The sequence below is a fragment of the Coenobita brevimanus genome, chromosome 93 (genome assembly GCF_032717465.1).
Source record: "Coenobita brevimanus isolate Jiangsu-jjx chromosome 93, ASM3271746v2, whole genome shotgun sequence".
Classification (NCBI taxonomy): domain Eukaryota; kingdom Metazoa; phylum Arthropoda; class Malacostraca; order Decapoda; family Coenobitidae; genus Coenobita; species Coenobita brevimanus.
In genome coordinates this window covers 28,113,161-28,133,563 of record NC_137046.1, presented here as the reverse complement: position 1 = coordinate 28,133,563, position 20,403 = coordinate 28,113,161, and the positions used below count along the sequence as shown (strand labels likewise).

The window sequence follows — 20,403 nt, the reverse complement described above, 5'->3', positions numbered from 1 at the left end:
ATTTTACACTCCACTGGGAAACCTCCCGCGTTAAGATGGTGAACTTCATGTGGGTTGGACTTCCACCATCAATAAACCCTGGTCATTATCACTGGCTCATAGTCACCACCACCAACACACGACCAGTACTTTCACACTACTTGGCATAACTTGAATTACTGGACCGATAACATTACACGTCATACACCAACATGTGTGGAGAGGCGGCCATGAGTCCACTTGCCACACACCACCAGTATTCCAGACTACCATTTACGACGGAACAAATGGCCGTCAAGTAGGGAGAACACTGTCAGAAAGGTTTACTTAAAGGTGTGGGAGATAAACAGAGCGCAGCCTGCCCAGTGGCGAGGTGGAGCGATCACTGGCACTACCACGAGGGGCCTTCCTGCCGGGCACTCACACACTGAAAATGGTCATCGCTCGAGGCGCAACCCTTGCTGTCAGGCAGGGCATCGGGCCATAACATTTGGGAGTTACACCCATCGTCACGACACACGACACAGAGGCATAAGAGTTTATAATCTGTGGACATGCTCGCGAGTGTCGACAAAAAATTACCTGTTTAGCATGGTGTGGGAGGGATTATCGTGCGCGTGAGCCAGAGCAGCACATCTGGCTGCACGCGGCAGGGGTAAGAGGCGCTTCAGTAGCGAGACGGCGGCCAGGCTCACAGCAACTACAAAAATGCTGCTTACTGGTGTTGAGGACTGTCGCCCGGCTGCCTTCCAACTAATCCTAGGAGGCCACACCTGAGTGAAGTCACACCTGTACACACACCCTCAACGGAAGCGGCACCACCGGATGCCGGAGTCGAACCAGATGAGGGGCGGGAGGGGGGAGGGGTAAGGGGCGACTGGTGGTGCATGGGGCGAGAGCGACACACCTGCACCACCACCACCTTCTTCAGTTCAACACCACTACACCACCTACACATTGCATCAACTCACCATCATTGCCTTCACATACTGGCCAGAAGAATTTATCGAAAACAATGAAAAAAAAGTGTGTGTGTGTGTGTGTGTGTGTGTGTGTGTGTGTGTGTGTGTGTGTGTGTGTGTGTGTGTGTGTGTGTGTGTGTGAGTAAACAGATCTCTAGCTACCCAAATATACAAATAAAACATGCATTTATTAACCCTAATCAGATAACAGTCTTCAGCATGGCAATTAGAAGAGACATGACGAGTGCCAAGCTGCCCCTGCCAGACACGTGGCACTTCACAGGTAGCGGTGAGGCCAAACACCCCACAGCACCAACATTACCACTGCACCACCCACCACCTCATACTACCACTCTACACCAGCCACACCACCACTCCACACTAGCCAAACCACCACTCCATACCACCACCATCACCACTCCACAACATTCACACCACCACTACACACCATACATCCCATCACTCCATATCATCCACCCCACCATCTCACACCATCACTCCACACCATCCATACCACCACTCCACATGAACCACATCACCACTACACACTAGCAATGCACTCCACACCACCACCCCGCTCCACCAATGAACACCACCACTGCACACCAACCACACTACCACCACACACCAATGCACGCCACCACTGTACACCAACCACACCACCAATGTACACCACAACTCTACACCATCCACAACACCACTGCACACCAGCCACACCACCACCACCATCACAACCACCACTCCAAATCTGCCACACCACCACCACCACCACTCCACAGCAGCCACACCACCGCTATCACCACCACCACCGCCGCCGCCACCACCACCACCACCACCACCACTCCATAGCAGCCACACCGCCACCACCACCACCACCACTACACCACAGCGGCCACATCACCACCACTCCATAGCATCCACACCACCACCACCACCACTACTACTACACAGCGGCCACACCACCACCACCACAGCCACCACTACTACTCCACAGCAGTCACACCACCACCACCACTCCACCGCATCCATACCACCACCACCACTACTACTATTCCACAGCAGCCATACCACCACCACCACTACTCCACAGCAACCAACCACCACCACCACCACCACCGCTCCACAGCATCCACACCACCACCACCACCACCACCACTCCACAGCATCCACACCACCACCCCCACCACCACTCCATAGCATCCACACCACCACCACCATTCCACACCAATCACATCACCACCATCACCACGACACCACTCCACACTACCCACACCACCACTCCACACCAACCACCCCCACCACACCACCATTCCCAGTGATGTGGAACTGAACCCGAACCTGAACCCTGAACCGCTGGAACCGACACATTTTAGAGAAACTGAACCCGGAACTGGAATCGGTAGATTTCTGGCGGTTCCTGTTGCGGCGATCATTATTTGTTTACATTATTGAGGAGCAGCCACAACACGTTAAAAACTACACACTGCTTCGTCAACTGGAAACAGAAGCCCAGTCTAATATTACTCTCTATAATCCTGTTCCTACGTCTAAATGGCTCTAAACATACTACATAAAAATTGCATGGAAAAATAACATCCGCAGTATACAGTAGTGGATCATAATACATAAGGAACTCTACAGGACATGTTTATGCAATAAGTGTCACAAGCAAATGATGCAGAAGAAATCATGTGGAAAAAATCTATAACTGTTTAAAATTGTGTCATCTTTATGTTTATATCAGGTGCACATCTTTAAGTTCCGTGTATGTTCAATTATTAAAATAAACCAAGGGAAGAAAGTTTAATTTCTCAGTTCATTACATATACTATAAGTTTGTCTGTAGTCTGTACTTTGCCAATAACATGTCTGCAATATGTGAGGACCATAATTAGAAAAAGTATACAAAAGGAAGTGGATTATAATATACATGGAACTATATGGGACATGATTATGTAGTAGGTGTCATAACTCATAAGCAAATGATGCATTAAGAACTCATGTTACAGACAAATCTTTAACTACTTTTTAAAACTGTCATCTTTATGTTTATATAAAGTGCATATCTTAAAGTTCCGTATAATGTGGGTTCAATTATTAAAGTAAACTAAGTAATGAAAATTGACTTCCTCAATAAACTACATTTAAGTTTGTCTATAACTATAATCTGTACTTTTCCAGTAATAAGTCTGCACTACATTACTATAATCAATAGAAAAGTATACAATGTGAAGTGAGTCAATCAATACCCTGAAAAATGAAGAAAATCGTTCAGGAGCCAAATGCTAATCGCCCGCTAGAATATGATGTTGACCACAGCCTCGTACACACCAAGATACAAAGTCGCGCAACATTGTCTCTGGACTGTCTCGCATCTGTCTCAGAAAAATCTAAATTTGTCTCGCAACAGTCGCTAGACACTGTCTCTGGGTCACGTACACACCAAGATACTTTATCCAGCAAAAGTCGCGCGACAATGTCCCTAGACTGTTGCGCGACTGTCTCAAGAAAGTCTAAATCTGTCGCTGGACAGTCACGCGACAGTCCAGAGACAAGATTTCGGCTGTATTTTGTCTCCCACTATGAAGACAAGATACAAGTTGCTCGGTGCGGAGGGATTTGGCAACGGATGACGGAGTTTTTTTTCCTTTTTCTTAAAGTTCGCATTTAAAAATGCACGCCTCCTGCTATGAGGCGTCAGTATTCACATATTTTAACATTATTTATGCATAACAGTTGTACATACATTGAATAATTATATGTATATGGTTCAATCCTAAATGATTACAATGTATATTCATATACTCTAATTTTGTATAAAAGTTATAGATCATCGTTGAAAGATTATACTGTATGTATTCCGGTCTGTCCTAATAATAATTATGGTATATTTACACGTTTTACATACATCGTTGAAAAATTATGGGTACGTACTGTATATGGTTCAGTCATGACAGTTCTTAGCTTTAGTGTTTCCACTGTTGGTTTTGGCAATTTTTCACACACACACACACACACACACACACACACACACACACATATATATATATATATATATATATATATATATATATATATATATATATATAGATACACATACGTAGGTGCGGGCGCTCACTATCCACTCACTCGATGTAGTGCTGCTCTCGGGTGTCTGCCCTTTCCTCTCCTCCATTCTTCTTTCCTTCCATCCTCTTCTGTCTTTCTTTCCTTCATTCTTTCCTCGTCCTTCTGCCTACGGGTGACTTTACACTCCCTCTTCTGTCTTTCATTCCTTCATTCTTTCCTCTTCCTTCTGCCTGTGGGTGACTCTACACTGAGTGACAAGACAACTTCAGGAAACCATTTCCTACGCTGGGTGGTAACCATAAAACCAAATTTTGGCGCCTGGTGGTTTAGTGAGTAATTACGGCGCTCCAATCGGATTGAGCCGGTGAGGGTTTATATCCAAGGGATGGTTGGGGTTTATTGCTCACGTAATGCCACTCAGGGATGAGTGAGGCTGGTCACTCTCATTTTAAATATCAGGACCAACTTGCCTAGCCCCGAGCTCCTACTCTCCTCATGGGGCAATGTAGGATTGGGTGATGAATGAATGAAATGAAATATATATATATATATATATATATATATATATATATATATATATATATATATATATATATATATATACTGTATAGATAGATAGATAGATATTCGTCCATAAATGTATATCTTCACATGTACATTTTGCCTGTGACTGGAATATCACTTCTTGAGTTTAATATGACAAATATTGGTTGTAAACTGATATTTCAAAATTCACGAGGTGGATGGTTCAATCACAGACGCGCTACAAAGTCGCTGGACTGTCTCTCGATTGTCTAGCAACAGTCCAGCGAGAAAGTAGCAGAAATGTCTAGCGACCGTCTCGCAACAGTCTCTAGACAATCCAGAGACAAAGTTGCCTTGTTTCCAGTGTGTCACAGGACTGTTGCCCGTCTGTATCTGGATTGTCTCGCAACAGTCGAGATACATTGTCGCTCGACTGTCTCTAGACTGTATCTCGGTGTGTACAAGGCTTTACAAGCGCGGCCCCCGAGCGGGCCCCCCCACGGGGGGCTGTGGGGCGCCCCCCCCGGGTGGGCCGGGGGCCCGTGGAGCGGGGCCCCTCCTGGGAGGGCTAGGGGCCGGCTCCCAATTCAGGGAGGCCAGAGGGCCGCACCCCCCCGGGGGATGCCGGGGCCGGAAGATTTTGGCCATATCTTGATACCCTGAAGGTTTCATGTTGATAGCACAAGCCATTCATGAGATATAATGGTGCTAAAGGTGAATAATAAAAACTAGTTGACCTTTAGCAACCAGTTTGGTGACTTGACCTTGACTTCCCCTGCCCATTTTCAAACTCGTCCAAGATTTTGGCCATATCTTGATACCCTGAAGGTTTCATGTTGATAGCTCAAGCCGTTCATGAGATATAATGGGAATACACACACACACACACACACACACACACACACACACACACACACACACACACACACACACACACACAAAGGCGGACAAAAACATTTATCACCACGCCATTACCAAGGCGGAGCGATAATAATGTTCTGTTCGGTTAATGAAATTATTTGGTAGTACAAAATAACCCCTTACTGTATATTCCTAACTGAGTTTCCCGTGTTTAGGAATGGTGTCCGGAACCGACATATTGCTACAAGAACCGAACCCGAACCCGGAGCTAATTAGTTGCGGTTCATATCACTGACCATTCCACTCCAACCACACCACCACTCCAAATAACCCACACCGCCACCACCACCACTCCAAACCACCCACACCACCACCACCACCACCACCACTCCAAACCGCCCACACCACTCACACCACCACCACTCCAAACCACCCACACCACCACCACCACCACCACCACCACTCCAAACCACCCACACCACCACCACCACCAGCACTCCAAACCACCCACACCACCACCACCACCACCACTCCACACCACCACCACTCCAAACCACCCACACCACACCACCACCACCACCACACCAAACCACCCACACCACCACCACCACCACCACTCCAAACCACCCACACCACCACCACCACCACTCCAAACCACCCACACCACCACCACCACCACCACCACTCCAAACCACCCACACCACCACCACTCCAAACCACCCACACCACCACCACCACCACCACTCCAAACCACCCACACCACCACCACTCCAAACCACCCACACCACCACCACTCCAAACCACCCACACCACCACCACCCACACCACCACCACTCCAAACCACCCACACCACCACCACCACCACCACCACTCCAAACCGCCCACACCACTCACACCACCACCACTCCAAACCACCCACACCACCACCACCACCACCACCACCACTCCAAACCACCCACACCACCACCACCACCAGCACACCAAACCACCCACACCACCACCACCACCACCACTCCACACCACCACCACTCCAAACCACCCACACCACACCACCACCACCAGCACTCCAAACCACCCACACCACCACCACCACCACCACTCCAAACCACCCACACCACCACCACCACCACTCCAAACCACCCACACCACCACCACCACCACCACCACTCCAAACCACCCACACCACCACCACTCCAAACCACCCACACCACCACCCACACCACCACCACCACCACCACTCCAAACCACCCACACCACCACCACTCCAAACCACCCACACCACCACCACTCCAAACCACCCACACCACCACCACCCACACCACCACCACTCCAAACCACCCACACCACCACCACTCCAAACCACCCACACCACCACCACTCCAAACCACCCACACCACCACCACTCCAAACCACCCACACCACCACCCACACCACCACCACTCCAAACCACCCACACCACCACCACCACTCCAAACCACCCACACCACCACCACTCCAAACCACCCACACCACCACCACCACCACCACTCCAAACCACCCACACCACCACCACCACCACCACTCCAAACCACCACCACCACCACCACCACCACTCCAAACCACCCACACCACCACCACCACCACCACTCCAAACCACCCACACCACCACCACCACCACCACTCCAAACCACCCACACCACCACCACCACCACCACCACCACTCCAAACCACCCACACCACCACCACTCCAAACCACCCACACCACCACCACTCCAAACCACCCACACCACCACCACTCCAAACCACCCACACCACCACCATCCAAACCACCCACACCACCACCACTCCAAACCACCCACACCATCACCACTCCAAACCACCCACACCACCACCCACACCACCACCACTCCAAACCACCCACACCACCACCACTCCAAACCACCCACACCACCACCACTCCAAACCACCCACACCACCACCACTCCAAACCACCCACACCACCACCACTCCAAACCACCCACACCACCACCACCACCACTCCAAACCACCCACACCACCACCACTCCAAACCACCCACACCACCACCACACCAAACCACCCACACCACCACCACTCCAAACCACCCACACCACCACTCCAAACCACCCACACCACCACCACCACCACCACCACTCCAAACCACCCACACCACCACCACTCCAAACCACCCACACCACCACCACCACCACCACTCCAAACCACCCACACCACCACCACCACCACCACTCCAAACCACCCACACCACCACCACTCCAAACCACCCACACCACCACCACTCCAAACCACCCACACCACCACCACTCCAAACCACCCACACCACCACCACTCCAAACCACCCACACCACCACCACCCACCACCACCACCACTCCAAACCACCCACACCACCACCACCACCACCACTCCAAACCACCCACACCACCACCACTCCAAACCACCCACACCACCACCACTCCAAACCACCCACACCACCACCACTCCAAACCACCCACACCACCACCACCCACCACCACCACCACTCCAAACCACCCACACCACCACCACCACTTCAAACCATCCAAACCACCACCACTCCACACCATCCACAACATCACTCACATCACCATCCACACCGCCACATCACCATTCCACACTATCACTCCATACCACCCACTCCATCTCTAAACACTATCAATACGACCCACACCCACACCCATTTCCCTACATCACTGTCATCCACTGCAGCCCACCCACACCCACACCACTGCAGCCCATCCACGCCCACACCACTGCAGCCCACTCACGCCCACACCACTGCAGCCCACCCACACCAACACCAATGGAGTCCACCCACCTGTGTTGCCACCAAAAAATTTGGTAAATCTGAAGCTGGACGCCAAAAAATCTGTAGAAATCTGTAGATCCTTGAACGTGACCATTCCTTGGGTGGAAATGGAGAACAACCCCATCCAAACTTTCCATAGCCTTCCCGTTGAACCATCCAAATTTTTCCCGATCTACATGCCACATGTTGAAGACAGAATTTGGTCATAATATAATAGCACCATATAGCGGTTACAAAATAATATGGCAGGCAGTTTTTTTTTTTTTTTTTTTTTTTTTACAGTGGACTTGTATAGCCAGTTGTTATACCAAATGGAACTGGGCCTGTCACACAACTTGAAAACAAAATTGTGGCTGCATGAATTTTGATGGGCCTTCCTTATGAGAAAGAAATGGATCCCCTTGGTGTCAAGTCAAATCAACCATCCAATCCGACTACACTTGGTCATAGGCTAAACTGGAAAAGAAGTGTATTATCTTTGCTGAGTGATGGCAAGTCGAATTCAATCATTCATATTAACTCATTATCATAGAGGATCCACGCCTGAATTAGAGCAAATATAATGTATTTCCCGGTGAAATAATGCACTTCTTTGCATCCACTGACATGAAAATGCAGCAGTTGTTTTACTTAGCAGCTCCCAGTGGAGGTGGTAGATTACGCAGTATGTGAAATATTTTCTTAGTGTGGAACTGAGTCTGGTAAATGTTGATGGAGGAGAGTGGAATCTGAAGCAGCTGCTGTTTGCAGATGATACTGCACTGGTGACTGATTCAGAGGAGAGATTGAGACAGTTGGTAGAGGAGTTTGGAAGGGTGTGTGAAAGGAGGAAATTGAAAGTAAATGAGAATAAGAGTAAAGTGATGAAGTGTACGAGGTTGGTAGATGGTAGGGGGATGAATATAGTTTTGAATGGCGAGTTGCTTGAGGAGGTAGAGTGTTTTAAATATCTAGGGTCACATGTTGCTGTGGATGGAAGAATAGATGCAGAAGTGAAGTTTAGAATAAATGAAGTATGAAAGGTGCTGGAAGGAATGAAAAAAGTGTTTAAATGTCGTTCGCTTAGAATGGATGTAAAGAGAAGGCTGTATGAGGGTGTTGTGGTACCGACTGCATTATATGGGGCTGAAACATGGAATATGGGTGTAGCAGAGAGGAAAAGTTTGAATGTAATGGAGATGAGATGTCTGAGGAGTATGTGTGGAGTGACGCGTATGGATCGGGTGCGAAATGATGAAGTGCGAAGGAGAACTGGAGTTGTTCGGGAGATGGCTGGCAGAGTTGAGCAGAGGGTGTTGCAATGGTTTGGGCATATGGAGAGAATGGATAATGAGCGATTGGTGAAAAAGATAACTAGATCTGATGTGAGAGGTGTAAGGCTGAGAGGAAGACCACGAATAGGATGGATGGACAGTGTGAAGAGAGCGCTGGATGCGAGAGGGATGTCTGTTGAGCAAGGAAGAGTGGCTGTGCGTGACAGAAATAAATGGAGAGAAATTGTGAATGAATAAGTGATGACGCAGCCCTGAGGGGATATTCTCCCGCATTTGGTCTGATCAGCTAGTCAGGTCAGGTGCGGGTAAGGGGATGGGTCTGTTATGATGTGGCAGGGGTAAACCAGTTCTGCTGTCGGGCCCTGCTGCGGATGTCACTGATTGCATTGCCCAGTTGACCCTTGTGCGGTGTGGTGCGGTGAGGATCTGTCCGTTCTCCCCTTTGGGGCTAAGATGCGAATGAATGTGTTTGAATGGATGAGTAAATGGAGAGTGAGTCATCCTGTCTCGGCTACCTCCCTTTCCTTGGGGGAAGCAGCCTAGGTATATAGATAGATAGATAGGAACTTTAAAAACATTCTCAAAAGGCAGAAGTAATATTCATAAGTTTCTTCTCATCCACAAAGGAAGCAAAGTCTGTATATATATTGAATATGTCCTCCACAATGAACATCTGTAGATGAAGCCTCTTTATCAACCAAAATCTGACAATCTGAAAATGTTAACAAAATCTGTAGATCTACAGAAAAATCTGTAGAAGTGGCAACACTGCCACCCACACCCACACCACTGCAGCCCACCCACACCCACACCACTGCAGCCCACCCACACTTATCCCATCCCACCTCACCCAGTCCCTTCCACACAAATCTCACTCCACCCCTTCCCACCCCATGCAACCCCCCCCTCAAAATGCCCCCACCATTACCACGCCCACATCCACATTAGCCACAACCACCAGAAATGCCTCAGACTGACACTACAGAGGTTACACTTGCGAACGATTACACGATGTTTCCCCAAATTTTATTCTTATATGTAAATATATGCATTTGCTTGTACTTGTAACTCACATGTAAGATTCGCAACACAAACAGGCTAGACGGCACATTCGAATCGATTTCGCTCCTTATCGTAACTAATGGTTCCATGTCGGTCTTTCTGTAGTTTCTAAATCATCAAATAATTTGAAAGATCTAAATGAAAACTCTGAGGAAGGCGTCTGGAGACACGAAGCTCAGTAATTGTCGGACCAATTCCCTGCGATAAAGGCAAGAGGCTGTTACGACGAGCGATGGTAAGGATAACGAGAACACCACCATGAAAATACGCACACACACACACACACACACACACACACACACACACACACACACACACACACACACACACACACACACACGCGCGCGCGCGAGCGCGCAGAGAGAGAGAGAGAGAGAGAGAGAGAGAGAGAGAGATGACCTATGACAATTGAATAAAGGTCACGAAGGAGGAAGGAGGGATGAATACCGTGAGCAGAAGGCATCAAATGGACAAAAAACAAGATTAATGCATGTTTACACAATACATAAGCGCAAATAATCTCCTCTCAGTTTTATCATATCCTGTGGGCGTGGAGCTGTGAATGCTGACAAGTGTGGAATGATGTGTGGTGACAGGTGTGGGGGAGTGGTGCAAGTGTAAGGTGACAGGTGTGGGGGAGTGGTGCAAGTGTAAGGTGACAGGTGTGAGGTACTGGATAAGGCGATAGGTGCGAGATGACAGGTGTGAAATGACAGATGTCGGCTAACAAGTGTAACTGGACCCGAGTTGACATACTGGAAACTTACAAATTACTACATGTTTTCTTGTCTCTAAGTCAACAGCTTTGTATCTGTGTAATCACCATATGGTTTATGGATAAGTAACTGCTTCTGTTGTGCTCCTGAGGCTAAACTCAGGCATAATTTCTGCATATTCAACACAGCTTCAGTGAAAATGAAGAGAAAAAAATATAATGGTTTTTCTTTAAGATTATTACAAGGGATTCAACATAGCAAGACAACTGTAAGAGAGGGGGAAACATGAACTAAATAATACCAATTTGAGCCAATAATTTACATGCATAAAGACTGGAAACATAGATTAAGTCTGGACGATACTGGGACAGAAACATTTGGGAGTAAAGAACATGTGTTCTAGACGCAAAAATTTGACGACGCGTTGCCAGCTTCCTTTCATAGAGTCCTTTTTTCAAAGACAACATACTTATATAACTGTCATTATTTTCTACCTATATTTTTGTCCCTATTTCAGTCCCTTCTTACTCTTTCCTTCATCTCTTCTCTCAATCTCCTTTTCCAGCCTTTTACTTCCAGTCTCGTTTCCTCCATTTTTCTCATTTCACATCATCTTCCCCACCTCGACTCTCAGGAACTTGCTATGCATCTTTTATCCCACCTATATCCCCCCCCTTCTCTCCTTAGCCCTCTCTCCCCCTAATCTTCCTCCTCGATTCATTCCCTCCCTTTTTTACCCTGCACTACACTCACACCCTCCAGCCCAACCCAAATTTCCTACATGACAGTATTTTTGTCTGGCTTTCTTCCGTTTTGTACGTGTGTGTGTGTGTGTGTGTGTGTGTGTGTGTGTGTGTGTGTGTGTGTGTGTGTGTGTGTGTGTGTGTGTGTGTGTGTGTGTGTGTGTGTGTGTGTGTGTGTGTGTGTGTGTGTGTGTGTGTGTGTGTGTGTGTGTGTGTGTGTGTGTTTCTGCACTTACACAGACCACACCTTCCCTTCACCCAGACACATGCGGTGCGGTGGAAGGGTCTAACATGGACAGCACCTGTGGCTGATGAGAAACACGTGGGAGCAACACCTGTGTTACCTTACCTTCCTCTCTTCTATCCCTCCCTCCCTTCCGTTGCTTGCTGTCTGGTGGAGGTAGGGAAGGTAGGCTGAGAGAGAGAGAGAGAGAGAGAGAGAGAGAGAGAGAGAGAGAGAGAGAGAGAGTTATGATGGAAAATATCGTGTGAATGGAGGGAAAGACGGGGGAAGGAACATGGAAAGATATACAGACAGGGAGAGACTGGGAAATGAAGTACAGGGAAAAGGGTGAGATGGGATTAAAGTGCGTGATGAGGAGCGTCTGAACTAAGAAGTAGGGAGATGAACTGGGAACCGTACAAGGGGAAGGAGAGGAATATAGATGGATAAAAATGAAAGCTGAAAAGAAAGAGATGCAGAGAGGCGGGAAGAGGATTTATAAGACACTGTACAAGGCGGCAAAGACAGTGGAAGGGAAAGAAAAGAGACTTGTTAGGGGAGACCGACATGGAGGAGAGAACAGACGGCGAAATATAGAAACAAGGGAGAAAAAAGGTGTGAGGGAATGGACTTTAGGGATGGAGATAAAACAATGATGGAGGGGATGTGAACTAAGTAGTGGTTGTGGAGGGAGGAGAAAAGGCTGACACCAAGATAAACGGAAAGATGTGTGGCAGGATGTAGGAAGCGAAGCAGAAGGCAGGCTGGGGAGGAGTGTGTACAAGGAGAGGGCGTAGTGATATATATGAGGCTGTACAGTGTGTGTGGGCAAAGATGGTGAGGCGGTTATAAAGGAGGGAAGCTGACAGGGTAGAGGAATATTGCAGAACACGGCAAGGCAGAACAATAAACAGGACTATGGTGGCTGGAAAGAGAGTAATGTAAGTGACTTTGAAGAGCAACACCACTTTACTTGGCACATTATACCTCAATATCATCTTGCATGCTATTGATGGAAACAATGATGATAATAAATAATATAAATAACATAGAAGAGAACGTTAAAGTGTAATAAGCTAAATAAACCGCTAAGGGAGAGATACCAAAGAAGCACTCCTACGCCACGAAGAACACGGTTCAGAGGGCAGAAGGGCAAATAAATGTGACAAAGAACTGGTCCACAGAAGGAGGGACGTCATGCTCCCGCCTCACAATAATATGATTGTACTATCTTACATGGCAATAAAGCGTCCTGTATCGTGCTTGGGATATTTTATGTTCACATTAATTCGGTAGTTCTCTCTCTCTCTCTCTCTCTCTCTCTCTCTCCATTTATCTATATATCACAGCACAGGTCATCTCATTAACCGACAGGCTAAAGCAGGTCATCAGGTTTGTTTCCTCTACACTGCACACAAGTTCTTTAATTCTTAACACAGGCTGATCCCTGGTGCAATAACCGAGACGTGCACAAGAATGTCATTAGGCCAACAATAATAACAAGCCTCAACAACAAGGAAAACGTGAACGACGACCCCAACAATAATTATAGCATGACATCACGAACGACTACAACAATGACAACCACAACACCCATATCTGTTCCGACCAGAGTCCAATAAAACAACAACGACAATCAAAGCAGGAGCAGCAGCAACAATACAAACAAAATTATAATAAAATCATCAGTGGCCGTCATAACCCTCTTATGGTTGGACCAATTCTAATGATTGATTCTAGCTAGCAGCATTCAATCAGCCGACATTAACCGGTGGGATCTTGAGTGCTAATATCCTGCTGTCACCATAACGGCCTCATGCTTGGCAGAATTCTTGTATTCTTCTCCAGCCGACACCAGATATTTTATTCACATGAGAGTGAGTCAAAGTATCTTTGTACCTCTACCTGTAAAAACATACAGTACAAAGCCGTCGCTACAAATGCCTTAGTAATTTTATTCGGTAGGTTTAAGAGAGCCTCTCGTAGTGAAGAAGTTAATAAGATCACACCGTGCTCATCAGGCTGGAAGAATATCTCCACAGCTAAACAAACACACACGGAGACGGCATCAACATTATACAGATACGTCCAGTAGTGATGAGGATACGGAAAGACTCAGCCGTGTTGCTGAACCGACGTGTGTGTGTGTGTGTGTGTGTGTGTGTGTGTGTGTGTGTGTGTGTGTGTGTGTGTGTGTGTGTGTGTGTGTGTGTGTGTGTGTGTGTGTGTGTGTGTGTGCTAAACAGTCCGTTATACCAGTATTTACATATCAATAGCCTCTAACATGTAAAATCTACAGTGTGTGTGTGTGTGTGTGTGTGTGTGTGTGTGTGTGTGTGCGCTTCAAATGTGGCACGTATATGTATGCATGTGAACATGTGTGGGGCGTGTATGTATGTGTGTGTGTATGTATATATGTGTGGCATAAAAATGCATGTGTGTAAGCATATGTGGCGTGAGTATGTATACATGGGGGCATGGCTGGCATGTGTATTATGCCCACATGTATGTGAACGTATGCCATATGTATGTATGTATGTGTGGAAGTACTGCGTGTATATGTATGTATGTACGTACGTAACTATGCATGCATTCATGGATGTATGTACATATGTATGCATATATGTGAGCATCTGTGGCATGTACGTGTACAGAATGTGTGTAAGCAACTGCTGCGGATGTGTGTGTGCAAGTGTGGTTGTGTGTATGCTGTATGTGTGTTAGTAAAAGTGGCATGTATGATTGTCAGCAAGTGTGTGTGTGTGTGTGTGTGTGTGTGTGTGTGTGTGTGTGTGTGTGTGTGTGTGTGTGTGTGTGTGTGTGTGTGTGTGTGTGTGTGTGTGTGTGTGTGTGTGTGTGTGTGTGTGAATGAGCCACACCAACACATTAAATGGTGCTGCAGCATGATACTGTGTGTGTGTGTGTGTGTGTGTGTGTGTGTGTGTGTGTGTGTGTGTGTGTGTGTGTGTGTGTGTGTGTGTGTGTGTGTGCATGAGTCACAGAAACACATTAAATGGTGGTGCAGCATGATGGTGTGTGTGTGTGTGTGTGTGTGTGTGTGTGTGTGTGTGTGTGTGTGTGTGTGTGTGTGTGTGTGTGTGTGTGTGTGTGTGTGTGTGTGTGTGTGTGTGTGTGTGTGTGTGTGTGTGTGTGTGTGTGTGTGTGTGTGTGTGTGTGTGTGTGTGTGTGTGTGTGTGTGTGTGTGTGAGTCACAGCAAAACATTAAATGGTGGTGCAGCATGATGGAGGCCACACAGGTCCATCCATCCGCAACGTGCATTTGTCTTCCACCACAACCTTCTCAGTCTTCTTTCCTCTACTCTTCTTTCTTCTCCTCTGCCGCTCCTCCCATGAGTATGAGCCTTCCCTCCTCCTCCTCTTCTGTTCCCTCACACCCCATATCACGTCTTTGTCCTTACTCCTCCTGTATCTTTCTCTCTTTCCCCCTCTTCCACACTTCTCCCACCTCCTCACTTCCTCTACGTTCTCTCCGGGAACCGTACCCATCCTTCTCCTGCTGTATCTTCACTTCAAGTCATAAGTCCAGTAACTCTACTTTCACAGAGAAACGGACCCCGTCATGGTTGTCTGACGGGTAGGCGTCGGTCATAACACGATGACGCGGGAGAACATCCTCTTTATACAAAGTTTGTTGCTACCATAGCCCTGACCTTAATGAAGTCCACTTAAGGCGCCCGAACAAAGTCGAGTCTCAGCAAATTAAAACGAGCCGAAAATAACTAAATCGAGTCTAAGCTAACATAACTGACCCTAGTTCAATAAACCATGAATAAGCTTCTCGAGCTTTGCCAAACCAAACCAAGACTACGCTAAATTGACCAAAATTTACCTGATCCTAATTTGGCCAAAACTAACGAAGCCTAGCTTGATCTTAGTACATCCAATGTAAACCAAGTTAATGCATACATAAATTTCAGCTTATCTTTATTTGAAGGTATGCTTATATGTAATTTACTCTAAACCAACGAGTGCACGTCGATGTTATCTAGCCCATTAGCCCAACTGCTTGGAAATGAGTGAACAGTACTGGTAAGCAGCTGGTGTAAATTTATCCACACAGAGAATTAAACCAGAGTTCCACCACGCAACCCCTCGACATACGTCTGCGACAGAACGTCTCAAGTTATAATATACCACCAACATATTACTTATCAAACACAGTCACCTGGCCCCAACACATTAATTCAGTTCACATTCAACTATGGTGCTTACAGGCTTGTTAAATCACTTATATTGTCCTGCTTTGAAAAAAAAAAAAAAAAAAAAATCTCGTGATGGAAATGGGGATTGAAGGGAGGCTGGTGAAGTGAACTCAAGACAAGCTGAGATATTCATTTACCAAGGTGGAAACTGCAGCCTGGTGGAACACATGCCATGCTCAATGGAGTCCACATTCACAGCTGCGTGCACAGGCTAAATCTGGACAGAATCCTCAAGTTGCTTGTCATCACGCCTGCTGTACTGTACCTTAGCCAGCCTTGAGCTTGGTTTCTTCAGTTCATAACTGTATCTTTAACTTACTATTTCCTTTGTCATTTACGAATGTTTTCATCTCTCTCTCTCTCTCTCTCTCTCTCTCTCTCTCTCTCTCTCTCTCAGCGATACGATGAAGTACGACATCGAAAGTTACTCTAGTCTTAGAACTGTTGCCCCGATCCTCAACGAATACGTCCGCGTAATGATGATTAGTCAAGCGTTCTCGTCACTTGCCTGCAGAATATAGGTGTTCTGTTGCCCGTGGTACCCATGCTGGCGAAAAGATCAGTTACGTAGTATCATTCAGTCCGCAGCGAGAACTGGATCATCAAATGATGCCATAAAATCAAGCCCAGCTGTGCAGTTATCAAGTGTTCAAGAAGAATCATGGGTGGAATATCACTTTATTTTTGAAACTGTATTCAATAACTAAAGAAATATCCCTTCCTCAGCTACGATAGGTGGACGGAAAGTAGTAATATACATACATTTTCTATTTCTTTATCCATCGATGTAAATAGATAGATAATTAGGGGGAAATGAAAATTAAAAGAAGGGTTTGAACCTGTGAACCTTTTGGCAGTATCCGTAGCGTCTCTGAGATCACCAAATGTACCTGTGTAAGTCGATGAGAAAACACCTCGACTCGTATCACACCTCAGAGGCAAAAGGCAGCAGGCTAGAACTCTTATAACAAACATCACTAATCTGAACCACGCTCATGTATCTCTCTTGTTATTCACAAGGAAGACAGGTCACGCTCGTTCTTTTCTTTCTGTCCTGCAGTATGTTAAGCGCATTCACCTCAAAGCTCAAATTATTAATGCCGTCAGTCGAAAAGCAGATATTTTTAAACTATTCAGGACTTTAATAATGGCTGAAGTAGAGTTTAGATAATGAATATGATAAGCAGGCTAGTCTTTGTTCACACATCCTGGGGATCATGGAGGGATGGGGTAATGATAATGGGGGTAAGGGGGAGGGGGGTTGGTTGTGGGGCCGCCTGATATCAACCAAGCCCGACAGGAAGACATAGCATCCGGCGCGGGAAACCGGCGTCTGTTTACATTACCAAAGCAGGTGGTGCTCGCGTCCTAAACACCGTTTTGTGTAGACAATTAGGCGAACACATATTACCAAAGAAACACAGTGAGTACCTGTGCGAAAAAATGCAATTGAAAAATACTTCCCTCTTTAACACTAATTTTGCTTCAATTGATACTAGGTGAGAAGACGACTAATAACGGCGGATTATCAAATAAAAATAATAACACTCTAGGTGATGCTTAAGTTCTAACAGTGAATAAAACCATGTCCGTAGACATCTGCTCACTTGCATGAACCAGAACCATTTACCTTGTGCGATCAACCCAGTTTCCTGACCAAGAAAAGGGTCGGATCCAGCACTTTGGAGAAGGTTGGGGGGGGGGAGGGGCGTGATTCGTAGCAAAACTGTCAATTAATCAATTCAACTAAGTTAAAGTGCACTTTGTTTACTTCAGTCATAGGAGTGCAATAACATAGGCAAGTGCAAGCACAATATGATGCAGCAAGATATTCATTGCACATAATTTGAGAATACAGTATTGTTCTTTTATTATATGCAATAAAGACTGCAAAAAATTGAGAGGCGGTCGCCCCCAAATCTGTCTAAGAACGTACATATGTGAAAATAACATGATTTTTGCGATACGAGGTTTCATTGATGACAGTAATTAACCTAAATTATGAAACGTTGTGATAAAGTTTATCAAAGACTTTAAATGAGGTAAACCAGAATCATAATATTACGAATACTTCAGCATTTTGTCATAGCACTAGTAATCACAAGTGCACCTAATGCATCATCTGTTAAATTCTTAACGTTCAATGACACTGCACCATAAACAAAGCATCCACGACACCATCGGTCACACGTGCCAAGTATGCTGACGAATGTCAGTGGTATCGACTATTCCAGACCCAGTTGTCACAAGTGGGTCACGGCCACAAATGAAATGCTGCTGTACAAAAGTTATTCACAATACTCTGCTCTACCTCACTTCTCTTTTCTTTGGTGTTTAAGCTATGATTAATGTTTTTTCAAATAACCAACTGACACAAAAGATGAGTTGGCAATGTTCGTGTGTGGCAGGACAAGTGCAGGCTACAGGCATTACCGGATGGTTCAGTAACCTTAATATGCTAATACTCATGGTAAATGTTTTAATTCTAATTTTAATACAGTGATAATATAACACATTACACTTTTCTTCACAGTCACACAATGCATGCAAATAAACGTTTCTTCAAACCGAGCATGGATGACTGATCAGAATCAATGGCCAATCTGAAACGAAGCTGACAAAGAACTAATGTATGTGGAAGGATGACCTAGGAATGGCGTACATGTGAGCGAAATGGGCGGCGTGGGGAGGCCAGGAGGAGGTGGACGTGAGTTGTGACAGAAATGCTTAGAGGAATGTCTCTGTAACATCTCATGACCTCTTACCATATGGCGTCATATATAGTCATATCAGAAAGCCTTATTGAATTTGCAAGGGTATCTGGATATCAGAAAGAGAGAAAAAAAAAGCTCATAACAAAGAAGCTACGTGGTGTTGGCTGCATCAACAAAGACTATGCTTTCTGCTGACAGTTACAGGTAAGTATAGCGAAACGCGCATAAGATGCTATATTACATACGAATGAGAATCAGACAGAGCACTGTGCGTATAGAGGTAACGGAATCGGGGGTAGTCACTAACTCGCTGTCAAAAGCAAGGTTCTCAACTCGCTGGCTTATCGGATGAGCGTGTTGTATAGGCTACCAACTAGCTACTTGCATCATACACACTTGATTATTCTGTTTGCAAAGACGGCGTGTTATAAGGGAGACTGATTTACCATAAGCAATCAGATGTTTCATTATTCATAATCTAGACGCTCCTGTGAATGTCAGCACTGAACGATAACTCAAGACACTACAGGGTTGGGTCATATGATTCAGATTCACCTACATCGAGGAGACGACTCTATAAAAGAATGTCTTGTATAGCAGATTACGCAGGTGACTTGAGGCATTGTGCAATAAACCCAGCCAGTCACAGAAATGATCCCCCCTACTTCTCTTCATTCACACCAGCACCAGCACCACAATTACTACCCTCACCACAACCACTCAGGACACAATCTACAGGAAACAATCTAGTGAAATCTGTTTGTAGTTTATTTTTGATGCTACAGCGTGACATTAAACAGTTCAGGTTAGTTCCCTCCTAAGAAGAAAAAAAAAAAAGTTGATTTACACACTAACCCCAGCAACCTGAAATGTCTCTCCGAAGATACATAAAAACGTGTGGTGGCAGGAGTAATGCCGTATAATTATGTCATCGGATGAAGGGTTTCGCTCCACATATCTGCTATAAACTAAGTCCACAACCATACTTCACCATCATCACAACCACTACTCTCTCTCTCTCTCTCTCTCTCTCACACACACACACACAAAGGTCCTCGTAATGTACTTTAACCATAAGGTATTTACGAGCTCTTCAACAAACACCATTAGATGTTTTGGTTGCCATATTATGAAGATGTTCATAAATGCTCGAATCTTCCTTTTTAAAGCTGGCATTCATATCTCAAGCTAGACGGATGGTTTATTCATAGC

At 46.1% G+C, this 20,403-nt stretch overlaps 1 protein-coding gene across 1 annotated transcript in view; it reads right to left on the bottom strand.

Moving 5' to 3' along the window:
* Window positions 1-20,403, bottom strand: part of LOC145412389 (uncharacterized) — a 98,854-nt gene that overhangs the window by 16,466 nt on the left and 61,985 nt on the right. Inside the window, exons 6-7 of the mRNA XM_080282278.1 lie at window positions 4,070-4,144; window positions 2,795-2,810 (exon numbers count right to left, since the gene is read on the bottom strand). Of these exons, the coding sequence (XP_080138404.1) occupies window positions 2,795-2,810; window positions 4,070-4,144 (91 nt within the window). The remainder of the gene's footprint in view (window positions 1-2,794; window positions 2,811-4,069; window positions 4,145-20,403) is intronic.